The sequence below is a fragment of the Leishmania panamensis genome (genome assembly GCF_000755165.1).
Source record: "Leishmania panamensis strain MHOM/PA/94/PSC-1 chromosome 33 sequence".
In the NCBI taxonomy this organism is placed as follows: domain Eukaryota; phylum Euglenozoa; class Kinetoplastea; order Trypanosomatida; family Trypanosomatidae; genus Leishmania; species Leishmania panamensis.
The window spans coordinates 883,557-901,558 of NC_025880.1; the positions used below are offsets into that span (position 1 = coordinate 883,557).

Below are 18,002 nucleotides of genomic sequence, written 5' to 3' on the forward strand. Positions count from 1 at the left end.
TTAAATAGAGTCCCTAATCAGTTCGAGGGATGGGGGTGTCGCGTGCAACTTCCGTCCTCACTCTCACCCGCGTTGATTCGAGTTTCTCGGAACAGAGGTTGTGGAGGACTTATCCCGCTTGGCATCCAAGCATACCATCGCAGAGCACGCTCTCAACACATGGTGTAGAAAGTCGATCTCATCTCATCTCTCTCTCTCTCTCACGTACACGCCCGTTATCCTCCAACTTCTCTCCTTTAACTTTGCGACATCTGAGTTTTTTTTTTGGTCGCTGATTTATATCACTCAACGTCATTTCTCCTCTCCCACATTTAGAGAGGCTAGGCTGGTGCTCATTGAATACCTTAGCCTTCTCTGTTTTCTTCTACTGCTCATTTTTGCGTGTACGTGTGTTTTGCTTACTCACCTGTGCGATTTGTACGGCACTCGATTAGGGCAGCGCAACAGGCAGCAGCGAAGAGGGACCGCATTGCCACCACGCAGTTTTTTTTTTCTTCCTTTCCTTTCACTACCCCATACACTCCTCCTGGCGGGGGGAGCTCGACAGGTACGCTTCATCTTTAAATGCTGCTTTCTCTCGTTATCATTCTTTCCGCATTTCTCTTTCTTTCCCTCCTTACAGTGCGTCGTGCTTCTGCGCACCCACGTATATGCACACGCGCAAACGGTGTCCCTGCTACCCTTGCATTGCCCATCCATCTCTGGAGAGAGAGAGAGACGCCTCCATATAACACGACAAGCCGCACAGCAGGCCGAGCACTTTGAGGCTACCGCATTGTACCGGTCCTCCTCCGTTTTCATAGAGATTTTCTTCGTTATCTTTTCGAAGGATTGTTTATCGTGCGCCTTTTTGGTGGAACTTCTCGACAGTGCAGTTGTCAGCGCGTGCCTCGTCTCTCCTTGGCTTGCTCTCTCTATCTGTCTCTCTGTGCGCCCGTGTGTGTGTGCGCCTCCTCCTCCTCTTCCCCTATCTCTGCGAGTGTGTGGGCATCTTGCTCGTTTTTCACACCCTCACTCGAGTGTGCGACCAACGCGGCCACCCTCTTTCCCCCTTTTTTTCTCTGTGTGCGTTAGTGTTGAGCCAACGCTGTGTGTTCTTTCTCTCTGGCACTTGCAGAACACAACAGACGTAAAACCGCTCACAAATGCTTCGGGTCACCAGCGTCGCTGCCGATCGGATCCTGACGCCGTGCGGCGCTGCAGCCCCTGTGGTGGACGAAGAGGAAGAGCACGGAGGAGCCGGTGCCAATATCGAGGACTTTTTCGAGTCTCACGATGGCGCCGATACGCGTTACGTTGGAGTCGCCAACAAAAAGGTTTTTTCGGCACTCCACGTCGCTGCTCCTGGTGCGTACTTGCCCTCTCAACATGCCAATCAGCTGTCGTCACCATCCATGTGTCCGCGCGACATGTTGGCCACCCCCGTGCTGTGGTCCATGGCCGCGGGATCCTCGACAACCACAGTAGCGACGCTCTCGCAGGAGCTCACGCCGGCTCGCCGCTCATCTCTTAGTCGATCGTCTCAACAGCACACACCACATTATCACAGTACATCCTACGACAACGATCGCTATCAACGCTTCCTCACAAGTGCGCTGCTGAGCGGATCAGAGGCGAGGCGTCCGTCGAGCGTTTTGTCGTTTCCCATGCGCACACCAACGAGGATAAATCGGGCAAGTCGTCGAGCAACGCCGGATGTAAGCGTCATGGAGGCAGCAACGACACGCCGCATAGACTTGCCAGACCACAACGCTCCGTCATCCACCACTGCCCATGGTGGACCACAAGAGACGGCTTCCGTTCTGGATAGCTCAGTAGCCCCAGGAGGATGGTCGACCGCACTGATAAGTGAGGAGTTGCGATCCGCAGTCCCGCAGGCTAAGGAGAAGGGGCACCGGAGAGAAGATGCCGCAGCTGCTACCTGTCTGTGGCAGCCATCGAGGCACGCGCCGCACAACGTTGCGCGTGTGGTCGATGTTGCGGGGCCCAAGAGCACATCATGCAGCAGTGAGCATCTTTCGCACGCAGAGGCGCCGTTTTCCTATTTTCAGCGGGCACCCCCAGTGTGGTCACGATCAACGCAGACGGCATTTTGGCTTCCGTTGGCGCGTGACGAGAACAACTCAAGGTGTGAGGCCGAAGAGGCTTGTGGAGCCGTCGTTCTTGGCTTGTCAGCCGCCGAAGAAGGCGACGCAGCGCGCTCCCTGCATGCTGTGCAGCGAGCACAGCGCACCTGCGTCGGTGCCGGTGTTGCAGCAGCCTCGGCTTACTCGCACTCGCCGTGGTCGGCGCACAGTGATCCTGTTGTGGTCATGGATCCTCCCGAGGCACATTTCTTTACACCGCGCAACTCCCCGAGCGCATCATCGGCAGCGGGTGAGCTGGACCGTCTCGACGTCGTCACCACCCCGCTAATCCTGCCAAGCAGCACGGCGCAACGCGTAAGCTGTGACACGCCTCCGCCACCAGCGCCAGTGCATCGCTCGCTTGTGGTCCCTATCCCTTGCTGTGGCAATGAAGATGACGCCGATGACGAGCAGGAAAAGACCTCAGCATCGTTTCTGTTCACCCCTGTTGACCGCGTTATTGAAGGGAGCTGCACCACCCCAGTAGCGTTGTCTTCAGTGGGCTCCCCGACTCCAGCGTGGTCGTTGTCGTCAGGACCCTGGCGAACGCGAGCGACTACTGGTGCTTCCTTGCAGTCTCATGCCGTCCGCCACCGCGGTGCCTCTCGTTCGACACTTTTCTCCTTGGCCATGATGCGTCAGATTGCAACACCGCAGAACCTGTTTACACCTGTTCGACACACAGATAACTCGATACGCAGCGCGTCCGTCACAGGCTCGTCTGCAGCTGCCTCAGGTGACGTCTTGATGACCTGCTCGTCTGTCCGCCGGCCCACCGTCTCGCCAGCCGAGGTGATGCTACCCACGACGCTTCCGACGGCGCACCATCTCAGTGGGAGTCGCCGTCATCGCGACAGCACTGGCGCCCAACACTCGCGTACGCACAGTCAGCCGCAGCAGCCTCAGCGTAACAGTCGTGACACATTTCAGTTCATTCGGGCGCTCACCGCCGGCGAGGTATCAACGGATGCGCGACATCGTCCGCTGTACTGGGGTTGCTTCGGCATACTTGTCGCGCAGCCTACGGAAGTGTGGTGCGTGGGCAAGACGCACCCGTTCCGGCTGTTTCCGCCTGAGCGTGCGCCGCCTACGTGGATGCTGCGTAACGGCGAGCTGGAGGTGACTGCAGTGACCACGACAGAGCGGCTGTCGCTCGCGCAGTGGGAAGCGGTCTCGATCGCAGCCGGCACCCCCGAGGCGTCACCGCCAGTGGTTGTCTACGCCGCCTTCGGCTCAAGGGCAGGCGACGTCTTTGTGTACGGCTACACCAGGTGCCCGCCGACGGCCCCTGATGCCACGCCTGTTGCTCTTGATACTGTACAGGGGCATGCGCACAGCACGCATACAGTGCGACTAGCGCAGTATGGTGTTCTGCGACGCGCAAATCGTGTTGGTGACAGCAATGAAGTCTCGGAGGTCAACGTGAGTACCGCTACGGTGCATGGTTGGCCTGCCGTGCGAGACAACACAGTTTCCGTCCTGCGCGTGATGGATCACTGGTTGTACATTGGAGATCAGTCTGGTCACTTGGCTCGCTACGACTTGCGTCAGACAAGCTTTCTATGTAGTGTCCCCCCCGACACCGTGCCGTCCTCAACACCTGTTGTCACCGCGGTGGAGCAGCAATACGCCAGTGAGGCAAGGCCCTGTCGTGAGCGAAGCGCATGTCTAGATCGTGCCATGGCATCTCTTCCGGCCAGTCTGAACCCATGCATGCCTGTGCATCGCTTTGGGCGACCTCTTCGACTCGCCGGGGCTTTTCCGGCAACGAGGTCGTCGCCGCCGTTGCAGTCGGCGTCTGGGGTCCCCACGCCGGCGCCGAAGTTTCACTACGCTGTGAATGTTGGGGAGCCCGTATACAACCTAGAGGTGACGAGCAGCCAAAGCTACCTCGCTGTTGGAACGCAGACGAGGCTGCTGGTCTACCGCATAGCACAACTGCCTCGTGTGTCGGACACACCGTCGTCGTCGTCGTCGTCGTTGTCGCGGCTGCCGTCTCACTTCCCCTTCACCGTCACATCAGCCGGCACTCCGTCTCGTGAGAGCAGCAGTTGCAACTTCCATGCCATGCTTGAACACAGTGACGGTGCTAGCCCTCTAGTCGTGGTGAGTGATGCTGCCCAACCGATACGTTGCTTTGCGTGGATGCACTGTGACTACGAATCACTGGTGCCATCGCGTCACGCTCGATCGCCGGCAGAGAAGCAGGCTTTTATCTCGGATACCGATGAAGACGATCCTGACGCCTTTTCTCTTGTTTCCCTCGTCAGCGATGACGAGCTCGGGATTGGGAGCGCTTCTTCGAAGCTCATCACCACCCTGGACAGCACCTGTCCCCGTCACACACCAGCGCCAAGCCTCGTGTTTGCCACTGCGTGGCAGGAGCCGACGGAGGTGGCGGAGGGCCAAAGCCCACCACCGTCGGTATTACGGACAAAGACGGACATTCGCGTGTTTCGCGTCGTAACGCAGACGACCGTAGCCTCCTGCACCCTCGGCTACCCGGTGCACATGTTGGCAGTGCTCACTGGCACGACGCAGATCATTATCAGCACAGGCGGTGCGGGGGAGGTCGTACAGCCGGTCTTGCCTGGTGCACTCTCGCCTGCTGGCTATACTCAGCCGCTTTCTCCGCAAGTTCCAGCGGATGTCCTAACAGGGCTACCATTGAGCAGCCCCTTCACATCCCCGGCCTTGCGCTTCACCTCAACTACTGCGACTAGCACTACGTCTGTTTCTCCAGTAGTCAGTTTTCGTTCCCCCTCCATTGCAGGGCGCCGCCCCTCGCTGGCGGTCGCAGCGGCGGAGGCGCTGTGGCCTCGGTCGTACACTCTTCGCCCCACGGCCCGCCACGCTAATCCGACGGACGCAGGCGCGGCGCATCTGCCGCAACAGCGTACACGTACAAGCGAAGAGAAGAACGGCTATCTGTTTCTTCTCGAGGTGTGCCCCACTGACGGCCTTGCAGTAATGAGTCACACAGACGACCATTATCCTGTGCGTCTGCGCGTGCGAGGGGAGGTGGGGGTTGGCGAAGGTGAGAGCGCTGTTTGCGGGTCCATGGCCCCGCAGCAGGACCACGTCTCTGTGCTTATACGCCCCACAGAGAGTGATTCGCGCATTGTCCTGTCACCAACACACGACGGATCGCGAGCAAAGGTAAAGGTGTGGAAGATCTCCACAGATGTGCAGCCGGCCTGCGTTGTATCGTCTCTGGGCGGACTACTGTTTCAGTCTGGATGGCAGCAGCAGATGGAGTGTCTCCGATGAAGGGCGAGCAAACACACGGCCTCTCTCGTCCCTTTTTTTTCGTTTTGTGTTTTAGTGAGTTAGTGTGTACATACTGTCGCTGAGGAATCAGCGAGGAGTGGCAAAGGGAGGGAGAAGGGAGGGGGGAGGCAGCGATTGTGATCACTTTGCTCTCTCTCCTAGGCCATCGTTTCCATCGAAGTACTCGGCGGTACTTCGGTTCTCTCTCTCTCTCTCTCGGAATGTTTTCGAGCACCATAGAAATGGCGATGAGCTCTTAGTGCGTGTGTGTGCGTGGGTGTTGTTGTTCTTGTTGTTTTTCTTTCTCGCTTCTTCGTTACTCTTCCCTTGTGTTTCCCCTCCCCTCCTTCATGCGCTTTTTCTGTACAGGCCTGTGTGAATAGGCCGATGTCGTTGCCCTCCCGCTCTTCCCCCTTCCACCTTTATGACGCCACGGATGGGGTTTCCGAAGCCGATACGACGCGGAAAAGAGAGCGAGCGAGAGAGAGAGAGAAAGGATGAAGGGGGAGGGAGAGGGTGTTTACAGGTGCGTTTCCTTTGTTTTATTATTATTTTTATTATTTTTTTTTTTCCTTCTCGTTCACACCGTGCTGATTCTCGCTGTGCGCGTGTATATGTGTGTGCGCGTATGACGAATATGCCGCCTCATAGAGCTATCCAGTTTTCTTCTTTTTTTTTTGTTCTCTTCGTTATCGTGTAGAAATGGGTAGCAAGGGAGGAGAAGGAGCTGGAGGTTTGCACGCTGTCAGGGTTGCTGTCTACTCTTTCCGCTTCCCGCTCTTCTGCTCCCTCATGCGCGCTCATCCCTCTTTACACGCGCGCGTTCTCTCTCTTGTCGTCGTCCTATTCCATTACACAATAACTACTCCACGTAGGCCCGTTTTTTTTCTATGTGTGTGCCTCTCTCTGTGTGTTCCTGATTTTCTTCTTAAGGTGCCCCCCTCTTCCTTGCCATCACTGTCGTGTACTCACCCTCGCCCTCTCTCTTCGTGCTGATTATTAGTTTTCATCATCTGCATTACGACTGCATGCACACCGCGGTCATCCATCTCTCTCTCTCTCTTTCACGCGCGCACTTGGCACTCACCAAGAGAAATGCAGGCATGTGCGTGTGCTCCTATGCTCCAGTACGCCTGTATGGTCTGCCTCATTCATCTTCGTTGTCTTGTTGCGTCCCCACCGCCGCCGCCGCTGCTGCCGCTCTCTTCTTTTTATGTTTGGCAGCTTTCTTCTCCCTCCTGTTGGCCTTTATCTCATCTGGTCGAGGCCGGGTTTACCGTGTGTGTGTGTGTACACTCGTGCCTGGGCATGAGCTGAGGTCGGTACGTGTCGAAATTGTTCTGTTTTGCAGTGGAGTCGCGCTTTTCTCTTATAGCTCCCTCACGCGTGTGCGCGCTCTAGCGCTCGCCTATGGGTTATATCTTGCTTCCGTGCCTCTTGCCTTTTCCTCGAGGTCCTTGAGGGCTCAACAGGAGATGGCAGTGATGGTTGAATTTCATCGTGGCACTGGAGCGCCTTGCTTACCCCCAATACACGCACGCCTTCATGCTTTCCTCTGCACTGCATTCCTGTCCACCTGCATAGGGTTTCTATCGCATGTACCGCTGCGCGTTGAAATCTCTTCCACGGTGACGTGCGCTGCTCTTCCTGTTCTCCGCCGAATTGTTCGCCATCTTGTTCTTCCGGAGTAGAAGGGCAAACACACGCTGAGCAGTTAAACCGAATCTCCTCTTCAGTCGCGCCGCTTCGAAAAAAAAAAAGCAGCCTTACGTGCGCTTGCGCCCGCAGCGTGCTTCCCTGGTTACCATCCCTGCTTCTTCCTTTTTCGCTAGGCGGTATCAAAGCTCAACACAGCCTCCGGCGGAGTTGGTCAAAAGTGTGCGTGCGTATGAGGGCATCATCATTCGTTGCTCTTTCCACGGTCCCCACTTCTCATCACTGCAGTCGAAGCAACAGGGATGGGTGTTGGACGTGGGCGCAGACGACAATAACGACGAGCGGGCAAGTGAAACACTCGTCCTGCTGTGCTCACCAGCGAGTCACCGCCGTGCGGATGCGTCATTGTGTTTGCTTGTTTGCCATGGACTCCGGCCTTGAGCGTTCGATGGCGGATGGGACGCGTCTTCTCTTCTCCGTATTTTGGCCTTCCTTTTGCGCGCTCTAAAGCAAACAAACCGAAACGAACAAAAGGAAGCGGCCTTCTGCAGCTATCGTGTCTCGTGTGTGCGCGCTCTCTCTCTCCCTCCATCTGTCTCTCTCTGTGTGTTCTGGTGTTTTGCTTTCTCACTCTTCGATGTTTCTCTTTTCGCCCTCCTTATTTGTTCTGTGCGCGCCAAAATGTCACTGTGATAGTTCTCCTCTCTCTTGTCCACCGCTTCTTTTTTTCTCGTGCTTTTCTGTCTTCTCTGTGTCTCGATCCTAATGGTGTTAGCCACCTCAGCACGCGGTTACCAGGCTCTGGTGCCCCACTTCTTGTGGGGAAGCCAAACAGCCGTCCCTCGGGTATACGGTTGTGCGGACTCTTGGCGTCGGCGGGCAGGTCTGAGGCTGGTGCTGTGCTGAATGAAGCGCTTCCAGTGAAAAGGGTCGACCTGTGTCGTGTGCGCCGATTCAGACACACCCACACACACATGTCTGTACATGTACTCTCTTTTTATTATTTTGCAGCCTCTATCGAGGCTTATGTTCCTCCTCTCTTGCTGCATGTGCATTCATTGTGCCACTCTCTCTCTCTTTTCATGTGCGTGCGTGCGTGCGTTTCTCGTTTTCCACGTTCTGATTTGTGAGTGTCCACCCCTTTTTTCCGTTTCCCCCACCTCCTTCTCGCCAAATCAAGCCCCTTTTCCCTCATTTTTCTCTCTCCTGTTGTTGTCGGCGGCCCGCTGCCGTACCTTTCGTTTCAGCCATGATCTCTCTCTCTCTCTCTCTTTCTGTGCTTGACGCTAACTCTGTTTATTTGTTTGTTTCAGTTCTTTGACTCGCCTATCGAGTCACGAAGACCATCACAGCGCCGTGATGAGGCCATCGCTGCGCTGCAGTGTGTCACTTGTGCAAAAAGGAGAGTTGATGGGAGGCACCCACCAGAGGAAAAGGGAGAGGGGAGAACTCGAGAGTGAGCGACACATACACACACCCACACGCACACACATACGTAGAAGAGAGCATTGCTTCGCTGGTCTTCTCTCTTTTTGTTTTACTCTTCAAAAGACTAATGTGCGTGCATTTCTCATGATGTAGGTTAACCGTAAGTTGTCGACACGGTTAGCATCGTTGCTTGGCGGAGGGCTTCTCTTCAGAGACGCGAACATGTTCTTCTATTTTCTCAGATTCCCTCTCCTTCATGTATATGTTTTGCTTCGAATCCTGACATAGAGAGGGCGACTGAGAGCGTTGACCTACACATGCACCTACACCCGCCCCCCTTCTCCCCCGCCTGTTCCCGCCAATTGTCACAACTTCTGTGCCTCTATGCATCGGGGTGCGGTGCTGACCCGACAAGGCCTCTGCTGTCCAAGAGCCAGCACTATTTATTCCCCCCTTTCCCTCAATCTATGCTCACTGTTCTTCATTATGTTATTAACCTCTTTTTCACCATATAACGTCTGCGAAAACGAAAGAAAAAAAAGCGTATAAGACAATTCAGCAAGAGCAACAGGGCAACTGTGAGGCGGAGAAGAAGTACAATTCTTGCGCGTGTCAGAGGCCCGAGAGAGAGGGACGGTGCCTTTCACGCTCCTGAAGAGCCTCCCCCCCCAAAAAGCAGGGAATGCTGTCGGCGAGGCAGCAGAGACCAGGCGAAGGCAAAGGGAGCTGCGATAAGGTGATGAGAGATGCTTGTCACCGGGTACGCGCGCATTGAGAGAGGGAACAAGTAAGCGCACTCGCAGATTTCATGTTACTTGGGGCTCTTCTTTACTCCCTTGTTGATCACCTCGAAGGAATTGATGGCCGTGATGGATTGGCAGGCGTGTGCTGCTGCGCGTGCCTCTGCGACCTTTGCACTGGAGGCACGCGCAGCAGTCAAGGCTTGCCTAGGCGGAGACCATCGCATCCCTTCTCACACCTGTGTTGGCTTTGTCTTGTGCTTCACACGCATCCCCCTCTCAAAGTCTCCCTTGTCCATTGTCATGCGCCAGGCCTAACGAGTGACGGCTCTGTTTTTCTTCTTCTACATGCATCCACTTTACGAGCTCCACCTTATCTTTTCTCTTTTATTTGTGAGCGATGCCCCCTTCCCCCACTTCGCCGTGCACGCCTTCTGGGCATGTTGAGCTTTGAGTCACTTCAGGGCGAAACCGCTGCCCCCCTTTTCCCCTGTACCCCATCAGCTGTCACATGCAGATACTCGTCCGCTCCTCACCACTGCCTGGCTCCACCTCGTGACGGAGCTGGAATGTATGCCCTCGTGGCTCGATACCTTTCAAGGGGTATTCGTGACCCCTCCATCCATTCCCACAATCGCTAGCAGTGGCCCCAGTGCTTCGAGGCATCACGGCAGGCTTGATGTCGACAAGAATGTCTGCCGAAGAGATTTTCCACGTGTGGTGTCGTACACCCGCACCACCGCGTTTCTGTTCGCACCCTCAGCAGTGGCACGGCCGTCTTCGCTGTCATCACCGCTGCGACCTGTGTCGGCTGACCAGCGTTCATCTCGGCGGACAGTACCATCTGACTATTTCACCAGCGCTGCTGCCGTAGTTCCTCCTCCGTCGACGCCACCGCCATTGTCGCCTCGGGCTTCTCCAGCAGCACGTCATCGCTCCTCGCACTTGGCCGAGCCTCTTCTGATTCAGGCTTTAGCTAGGACTAACCATGGCTTAGCAGCCACTACAGCGGCGAGGCAGCCGCTACACCCCGGCAGTCGGCACTGCGAAGGTGTCCACCACGACGAAGGCACGCAACGACACGCTTGCCACATAACCCACAGCCATTGTCCTCGTCCTCACAACTGGCGACCAGCAGGGGCATCCTCCTCCTCCTCCTCGACAGACTTAATCCAGGCTGAGACGCGTGTATATGCACCAGTAGCTCACATGGGTTCTTGTGGCGCTTGTAAGCCACACGCACAGTTGCTCACGTCGCTATACCATTCAGTCGCTGGGACACCTTCGGAGGCGTATCAGCACTGTGGCACCTCTGCCACGGTGGTGACGGCAAGGGAAAGGATGCAAACGCGATCCACCAATGTCCTGGGCAAAGGCGGCCTGGCCGTATCGAACTCTCTTCCCACGCGAGGTGGTGATGAGTGTGATCAAGTGAGGAACGCCCGACCAGACTGTACATTCGCTGCGCCGTCTTCGCTTGCTATATCCCTCTCTGCTGATTCAAGCAGTGCGAAGCACTACCACCGTCAAGGAATCGGTTGCTCCTCAACTACTCCACAAGAGCAGCAGCTACAGCCGTTGGGTCAGCGAGTGCGACAGGCTCTGCTCTGTAGTACAACACAAGGTGAGGCGGTTGGTGGGCGCACCCGCTGTTCTTCACCACTGCCAAGTTCGAAGCAAGCGTGCAGTGAGAACACCTTTCAAGCTGGCATAATAGTGGGCTGTGCACCAACCACAGCTGCCTTCAGGCGGAAGGGCACGTCATTCGAAGCCCCGACCACGGGGCCTCACGTCGACTCTGCGCACCTCGTCACCCCTTTGCATGACCTCCCCGCCGCAACACACCAGGTGACCTCGCCGCTCAGGCACGCATCGGTGGGGTCGTCGCAGCTCCGACAGCGGACGTCGCCGTGTGACGTGCTGCTTTCCAAGAGAAACGCAACCGTCATGCCCCCTGTGTTGCTACGCAGTGGTTCGCCGCCAGAGGAGTCGCTGCACAACTTCGAGGCGCTGCCGCTGACCTCAGATGATTCCCTCGCCTGCATTTCCGCGAGTTTATCTCCACACGCTGTTCATGCTGTTGCTCACGGTGGCGTAGGCGGGCTCGTACTGGAGCGTGTCCACGATGCTGACAACGCCCATAGCGAGGGCTGGTCGTTTGCCTCGGCCGTACCGTCGCTGTCACACCACCTCTTGCAGACTATCCCGCTCTCTCACTCTGGTGCTGTGCCATCGCTGTCGCCATCATCGCGTCAGGTGTCTCTGTCGGCAGTGCATGCGTGGCGGACGCACGGTCGCACGCAGGATGGGTGGCGCTTTGGTCACTTTTCTTCATGTTGCCCCTGCGTCGAGGAAGTGCAGCAGCAGCAGTTATTTCTCGCCGCGCCGCGCTGCGACCTCCTTCAGCGAGAGGAGGCCGCTGCCCGCGAGGGGCTTGCGCTAGGTGAGGGTGCGCAATTGCACCACATTATATGCAGGGAGCGCGCTGCCTATAGACTGGTTGACTCGCAACAGCATCATCGTCGTCTCCCAGATACCTCCATATACAACACTGTCTGCTCGGACGCGACTGACAAGGATCTCGTGAGTGCGCACTCAGCTCAGCTTTCTCTCCCTGCGCTTCCAGGAGAGGCGCGCAGCCTCACTGCTATGCCACAGTCCACGCAGCGCCTACAGCGAATACCCTCCGCGGGTTTGCGTCCCTTGTTGTGTCTGCTCACCCCTATCTCAGTGGAAGCTCATGATGAGGATGAGGAGAAGCGGCTGAGGAGCTTCTCGCTGTCCACCTCGCCGTCTCCCCCTGGAGGCGCACCGTCTCGTCTCTCGAACTGCCGCAGCAAAGTCAGTGCGCCTCACGACCAAGTCGCACTCGTTGGTGTCGAGGAAGTGCGCTGGCTCAGCGGCGAGGACAAGTTTGACTCGGCGGAAGATGCGGCGCTCAGCAACGTAGTGGAGGGAGAGCCCGAACAGAATGACTTCATCCGCTACAGCTGTCATGAGGCTGCGCCAGAGGGGCCCACAACTTCGATGTGCTCATCGGATCCTAATCAACGAACCGCCTCGCCGCAATCAGCACTGCCACCTTCTTCACCTTGTGTAGGGCTCGAAGGCAGGCTGCTAGCCTGTATACGCAGCCTTTACTACGAGGAGGAGGATCTGCGCTTTTTGCTCACAGGGGAGTGTCCTCCGCCAGATGTGTTCCAACGGTGGGCTGATCGTTACTTTCAAGAGCAGCGAGCATCTTTGTCTCCAGTGGCAGCATGTGCCTCGCAGGATTCGGTGCTGCCGGCTGCACTCAGTCCAGAATCAGTTCAGCGTTCTGGCTCGCGGTCCTCCTCGCCCCCAATTATGCCACTTACCCATGGTGGCGGCGCATCCGTTGTTCTTGCACCCGTGGACAGCGCGCTCTCCCGCATTCCCGCTGTAGGCTCACATGATTCATCAATAGGCCCGCTCCTGTCGGTGGTCGGCGAGGAGGAGGCCAAGCAGGCGGACACAGAATCCCTCTGGCGCGAGAGCACGTCATCCTCACGGCACCGACTGTGCAGCGAACACCGTCGTGCGTGGGCAATGGAGAACTTGCTAGGCGAAGATGACGCCTGCGCGAGCTATCACGAGAGGCGGAGCGCAGGGCTGGCACGATCGCTGCTTCGGTCTCCGCTCGGGAAAAACGAGTTCAATGCTAGTGGCCGGCACGCACCTGATCCGCAAATCTTTGGTGAGGGACAAGGTGCAGCCCTTTGTAGCGCCTTTTCACTGCCGTTGCAGGCTGCACCATCGCCACCTTCGGCACCGTGGACGGTCCACATCGACGGTGCAGCGACGCTTGCCGCGAGCGGCTTCTCGCAGCAGCTCGTAGAGTCCGTGACAGGCGACTCTTCTTTGCTTCATAAGATGGCGTTCCCGACGGAGAAGACGTATTTGGCTCCGCTGGGGAGCGAGAGGAACGCGTGGCAGACGCTGATGGACGAGTTCATCGACGGCCTCCTGCGGATCATGACGCATGAATAGCTGTTTTTTAAAGCCCATCTCTCTCCCTCTTGGTGACTCGGCTCCTGGCAGGCTCATTCTTCTGCTGCCGCTGCAGCCGCGGAGGGAGCGCAAAGCGAGTCGCTGTGGCCTTCAGCTCTGGCTGTGCAACCCGTAGCACCACTTGTATATCCAGATCCCACACATACACCCATCTTAGACTCACGCTGTTTACTCTAGTTCCTTTTTGATCTCTTCCGCCTGTATTATTGCTAGATCTTTCCACACCTGCCGCCGTACTGTTTGCCGTAGCGTGTTCAGGCGTGACCCCTGTGTTGCACTGCAGCACGCGTGCGCGGTGTTTTTTTTTTTTTTGGGGGGGGGGCTGTTTGCCTTTTACCCACCCCTCCCCCCTCCTCCATCTCCCGCTCGCAGTACCACTCGCCCATCGTCAAGAGTTGAGCCCGTTCATCTGACCCAAGCGCAGTACGGCCCATACGCCCGCAGACACACACTAACCCCATCATCAAGTTCGCCTTTCTGCTCTCGGTACTCTTCCTCCCCCCCTGCGCCGTCGTTTTCTCGTAGAGAGAAAGAGGGGCTGTCGGGATCGACGCACCGGATGGGGGCCGGGCGTGTGCGACAGAGGCGCACTTTTTTCTTGTTTCCTTTTCGATCTCCTCCCCTTTTGGCGTTCGGTGCGCGCTTTCTACGGTGGGCAGCGGATACGTGAACGGGGGCGGGTCTGAGCGCGCTTCGCTGACGTGAGAGACGTGGGCGGCTGTATCCGTTGTGTACTGGAAGCGAGCCCGTTTACATCGACTTGGCGCCATTGCATTCCGTCAACACAACCCCCCCCCCGCCGCTTCTCTAGCGCCAAAGTAGCACTACACACACGCAAACTTTTTCACCTCCTCTCCTCACTCTTCTTCTTCTCCCTTGCTTTCTCACCATTCATTGCATGTGTGAAAGCCTCCGCAGCTCTGAGGGCAAAGTGCCAGGTACCGCATCTCTCCCCCACCTACATGCACGCAGAGGTATTTCCTTACAGAACATTCACCTGCGCGCCGCTGGCCTCTTCCTCCTCTCCCTCTTCACTATCACACTACGTGCACCCAACCCCGTTGTCACAGTTGACATCGCTCGCACCCACCCACCATCACTGAGCTGCAGATACGCCTGAGCACCCCGTGACCCGTGCGAGCACGTCCTGACTGGGAGCCTTTTTTTTGCACTTCCTTCCTCATGCGTGCCGCGTAGCAGCAGCCAGTCGGCACAGACACGCGCAAAACACACAGACACCCGAACGTACTCACCGGCTGCCTCTTTTGCCTTCCTCTCCTCTTTGGCTACCTCGCCTCCCCCTCTCTCTCATTCATTCATTCATCAGCTCCTTGGCTCAAGGGGCCCCTCTTCTTCACAGACACGAACATTTTGTGCGACCCAAAAGTCTGATCGCTCTCAGCCTTTTGTGTTTATGTGGCGCTTTTTTTTTTTGATTTCCTCCCTTGCCGCTCTCTGAACTGTTTCCGCGTCTACCTCAGCACGTGCGCGCAGTAGTAATTGGGTGTTGCCATGGGTCATCTTTACGCTGGTCCGAGGGGGCGTCTCGGCACAGTCATGCTTGCATCGCGTGGTATCTTGGTACTGCGTGGCGTGAGGTCCGTCTGTCACCATTGGTCGAAATCTGCGCAGCATAGAGCGATTCCTTGGCGACTGAGTATTTGCCTAAGTGCGAGTTCCGTGATGGGAGCCGCGGCGGCGCCATGCGTCGTATGCCCTTGTGTGAACGAGCATCGCTGCATGCACACTTCATGCAGAAACCTTGACGGCGCTACTGGCCGAAGTAGGTCAAATGTCATCGCTGATGCGTTGCTCTCCCAATGGGGTCGGCGCAGTGGAACAGCGTTGACGTGGCCGTCTCATTCGTTGAGCGTCATCGAGGATAAGCCAGCCTCCTCTCTTATCGCCGAAGCAGCTGTGTGTGCATCGTCTGATGCAACGGACGCCGGCCGCTATACGGTAGATACAGCGGCAGATGGGCGGGCCCCTCCGTTGCAGCCCGTCCCCAACGTGTCGGCGGCGCCGCCGTCTATCGAAGAATTGCTTGCCGAAGTGGATGAGAACCACACGGACACCTCTGCTACTGCTAGCTCTCTGACAGAGGAGAAGGAGCGTGAGGTATTGAAGTGCAACCACCGACATGGTGCGGACCTGCTTCCGCCAGCGGACTCTTTCACTTTCGTAGCTTACACATCGCCTGAGGGAACGGGGCTCAAAGGCACCAGTGACGCTGCTTGCTCACCTGCGAGTTCGACGGCGGAAGCGGCTCTTCTGGAGGCCCTGCTTCAAGAGAAACTCTCGGAGGAACTGAGCGGCGACGCGAATGGCATGCTTGATGAGGGCATCGATGAGCTGGAGGAGGAGGCGCCAAGGGCAGCCGACGGAGATGTGATCACTAACTCAGCCTATACGCTCACTCAGGGAGAGCACCATTCCCCTGAGCTATGGCGGGTTGCACCTCTAGAGGCAGCCCTCGACGACGCCGACAGCGAGGTGGACGCCAAGAGGGAGCTCTGCGATGACGCCGCGGAAGAAGAGGAGTCGATGGAGTCGGTGCTGGAAGAGGAGGCAGAGCGCATGTATCACGCTGCGTTGACAAGTATGGCTAATAATAACGACACTGCCACCCAAGGTGGGGCTAAGCGCGGCACATTCAGTGACTGCACCTTCTTCTCGAAGGAAGCCGTTGACTCTGTGGCAGAATACCTGTCGATCCGTAACAGCGCCTCCGCGACCGTTGCGACTTCGACGTTTTCACCCTCTGAAGGCAGTAGGACCAGGGGCTCAATGTTAGCAGTGGAGTTCGACGATAACGCGGTGCTGGAAGCGGAGATGGAGTCTGTGGGCGATGTCATGGCGACCTCAGGCTCTGGTGCCGCTGTTGCCGTGAAAGGGGAGAAGGTGCAGCAGAGAGACCGGCAGTCTGAGCGATGATGTCGGCAATGACATGGTGGCGAGATAGAAGCCGCAAAGTCGAAACCGGTAGTTATGCTCTCATAGAGTGGAGCGAGCCAGAGGCGTATACCATTAGCCGCTCGCGAGTGATGGTAGACAGTGACAGTCTGCCCAGCGACTCCTCTGTTTACACCTGACTTCTCAAACTGGTTCACACGATAGAGAGATGAGGCGAGGATACTGCTCCGGGCCAGCGTTGCTACTGCTTCACAGAAGCACAGAGTACGCAACGCTTTATCAATGCCGCCGGCTTGCCACTCTCGGAGGTTTCACGTTTTGTTTCCTTTTACTCCTGATGTTAGCCACCTCAGCACGCGGTTACCAGGCTCTGGTGCCTCACTTCTTGTGGGGAAGCCAAACAGCCGTCCCTCGGGTATACGGTTGTGCGGACTCTTGGCGTCGGCGGGCAGGTCTGAGGCTGGCGCTGTGCCTGGGAGGCTTGCGGTTATGATCACGTTTAGTTCAGCCCCCCTACGGATGATGCAGACGATTCAACAAATATGTGCATCTACCTACTACTGTTCTGCCTGTGTAGTGTTGCGGTGGTGTTGAGCACAGTCGTGGGTCTAGCCTGCGGTGTCTGCGGGTGGAACTGCAGTGCGGCAGAACAACACCATACAGTGTTTGTTGTGCCCGGCTGCTTGGCGAACCCTGAATACAAGTGTGTACTCTGCAAGGGACTCATTGCACCACCACAGGCGCCACAGGGCATCTGGTCTCCCGGGGTTTTCGGCATTGTAGCGTAGCGGGAGACGAGAAGCGCGGCGGTGCTGTCGAAAAATCTCTCCGTGCGCAGCCGCATGCCCATGCACGGGCCCTCTCCCCCCTGACACACCCACTGCTGCCAAAGGCGTGCGGGCTCGGGGAGGGAGGAGGACGGCGGAGTGTCCCTGCTGCCGCAGGTTCCTTGTAACGCCCCGCCTGCCGCGGTGCATTGCGGGCACGCCATGCAGACACGCCCCCCATGGCATCCCCGGAGGCGGAAGATGATGAAGGCAGCGAGCCCAGGAAGACCGGAGCATCGCGCTGGAACCAGGCGCGATACAGCGAAAAATGCGAGGACGGCTCGTGCGAGCTGCCAAGCACAGCTGGCATGGCGTGCCGCATCCACACAAGGCATGCGGGGGTCAGAGGACATAGAGGGACCGACTGGCAGGGCGCGATGCGATCCATGCCAATCGGCCCCCTAGCGCATGTGTGCGAAGCACGCGGCATCTCCTGCATTCGGCCGGATGGCTGGTGGGGCGCCGGTGCTGGGGGCACCCCTGGCCGGCCCCCGCCACCCGCGCGACCGACGCCGTCGCCGCCGCCTCCGAGCAGGACCCTGGATGCGGCTCGCATGGATGAAAGCATGCTGTCCACCCAGGTGCGTGCGGCGCCCATCGTGTGTCGCGTATGTACAGCCGGGACGAGCAGAGCCCGTTGGACGCATGGCCTGATTCGGTGGCAGGACTGTGTTTCCTGGACAACCCGCGATTTAGCTGTCGTGTAGCAGGGGTAGGTGAAGGGTGTCTGTGTGAGTATACTTACTGACTTGCTTGTGGGAGAACGGACACGTCGAAGGAAAAAATGTTGTCTACAGCGTTGCTTGTTCGTCATTTCCACCTTCTTGTCGTTCACCAGCTGGTAGCTTGGACGCGTCCTTGTGCCCGCGTGCGACCTTTGTCGTTTGCGGTTTCTTGCATCTTTTGCTCTTTGATCTCCCTCTTGGTGGAGCGACCGATCGTGGTAGGATATTATACCGAGCCAAGTGCCGGTGTTTTGTTGTGCATCACCCCGAGGAACGCGTGAAAAG

At 57.3% G+C, this 18,002-nt stretch overlaps 3 protein-coding genes across 3 annotated transcripts, besides 3 other annotated features; all 3 read left to right on the forward strand.

Moving 5' to 3' along the window:
* Positions 1 to 1,145: 1,145 nt before the first annotated feature.
* Positions 1,146 to 5,396, forward strand: LPMP_332290 (hypothetical protein; the record flags this gene model as incomplete). The annotated part of the gene is made up of 1 exon (XM_010704018.1): positions 1,146 to 5,396. The coding sequence occupies one exon, from the start codon at positions 1,146 to 1,148 to the stop codon at positions 5,394 to 5,396; it is 4,251 nt and encodes a 1,416-aa protein (XP_010702320.1).
* A 2,432-nt stretch (positions 5,397 to 7,828) lies between these two features.
* Positions 7,829 to 7,959: a repeat region.
* Positions 7,960 to 9,793: 1,834 nt separating this feature from the next.
* Positions 9,794 to 13,231, forward strand: LPMP_332300 (hypothetical protein; the record flags this gene model as incomplete). Its single annotated transcript, XM_010704019.1, has 1 exon — positions 9,794 to 13,231. One exon carries the CDS (start codon positions 9,794 to 9,796, stop codon positions 13,229 to 13,231), a length of 3,438 nt encoding a protein of 1,145 aa, XP_010702321.1.
* Positions 13,232 to 14,992: 1,761 nt separating this feature from the next.
* On the forward strand, positions 14,993 to 16,186 carry LPMP_332310 (hypothetical protein; the record flags this gene model as incomplete). Its single annotated transcript, XM_010704020.1, has 1 exon — positions 14,993 to 16,186. The coding sequence occupies one exon, from the start codon at positions 14,993 to 14,995 to the stop codon at positions 16,184 to 16,186; it is 1,194 nt and encodes a 397-aa protein (XP_010702322.1).
* Positions 16,187 to 16,510: 324 nt separating this feature from the next.
* Positions 16,511 to 16,851: a repeat region.
* Positions 16,852 to 16,989: 138 nt separating this feature from the next.
* Positions 16,990 to 17,765: a repeat region.
* Positions 17,766 to 18,002: the final 237 nt, after the last annotated feature.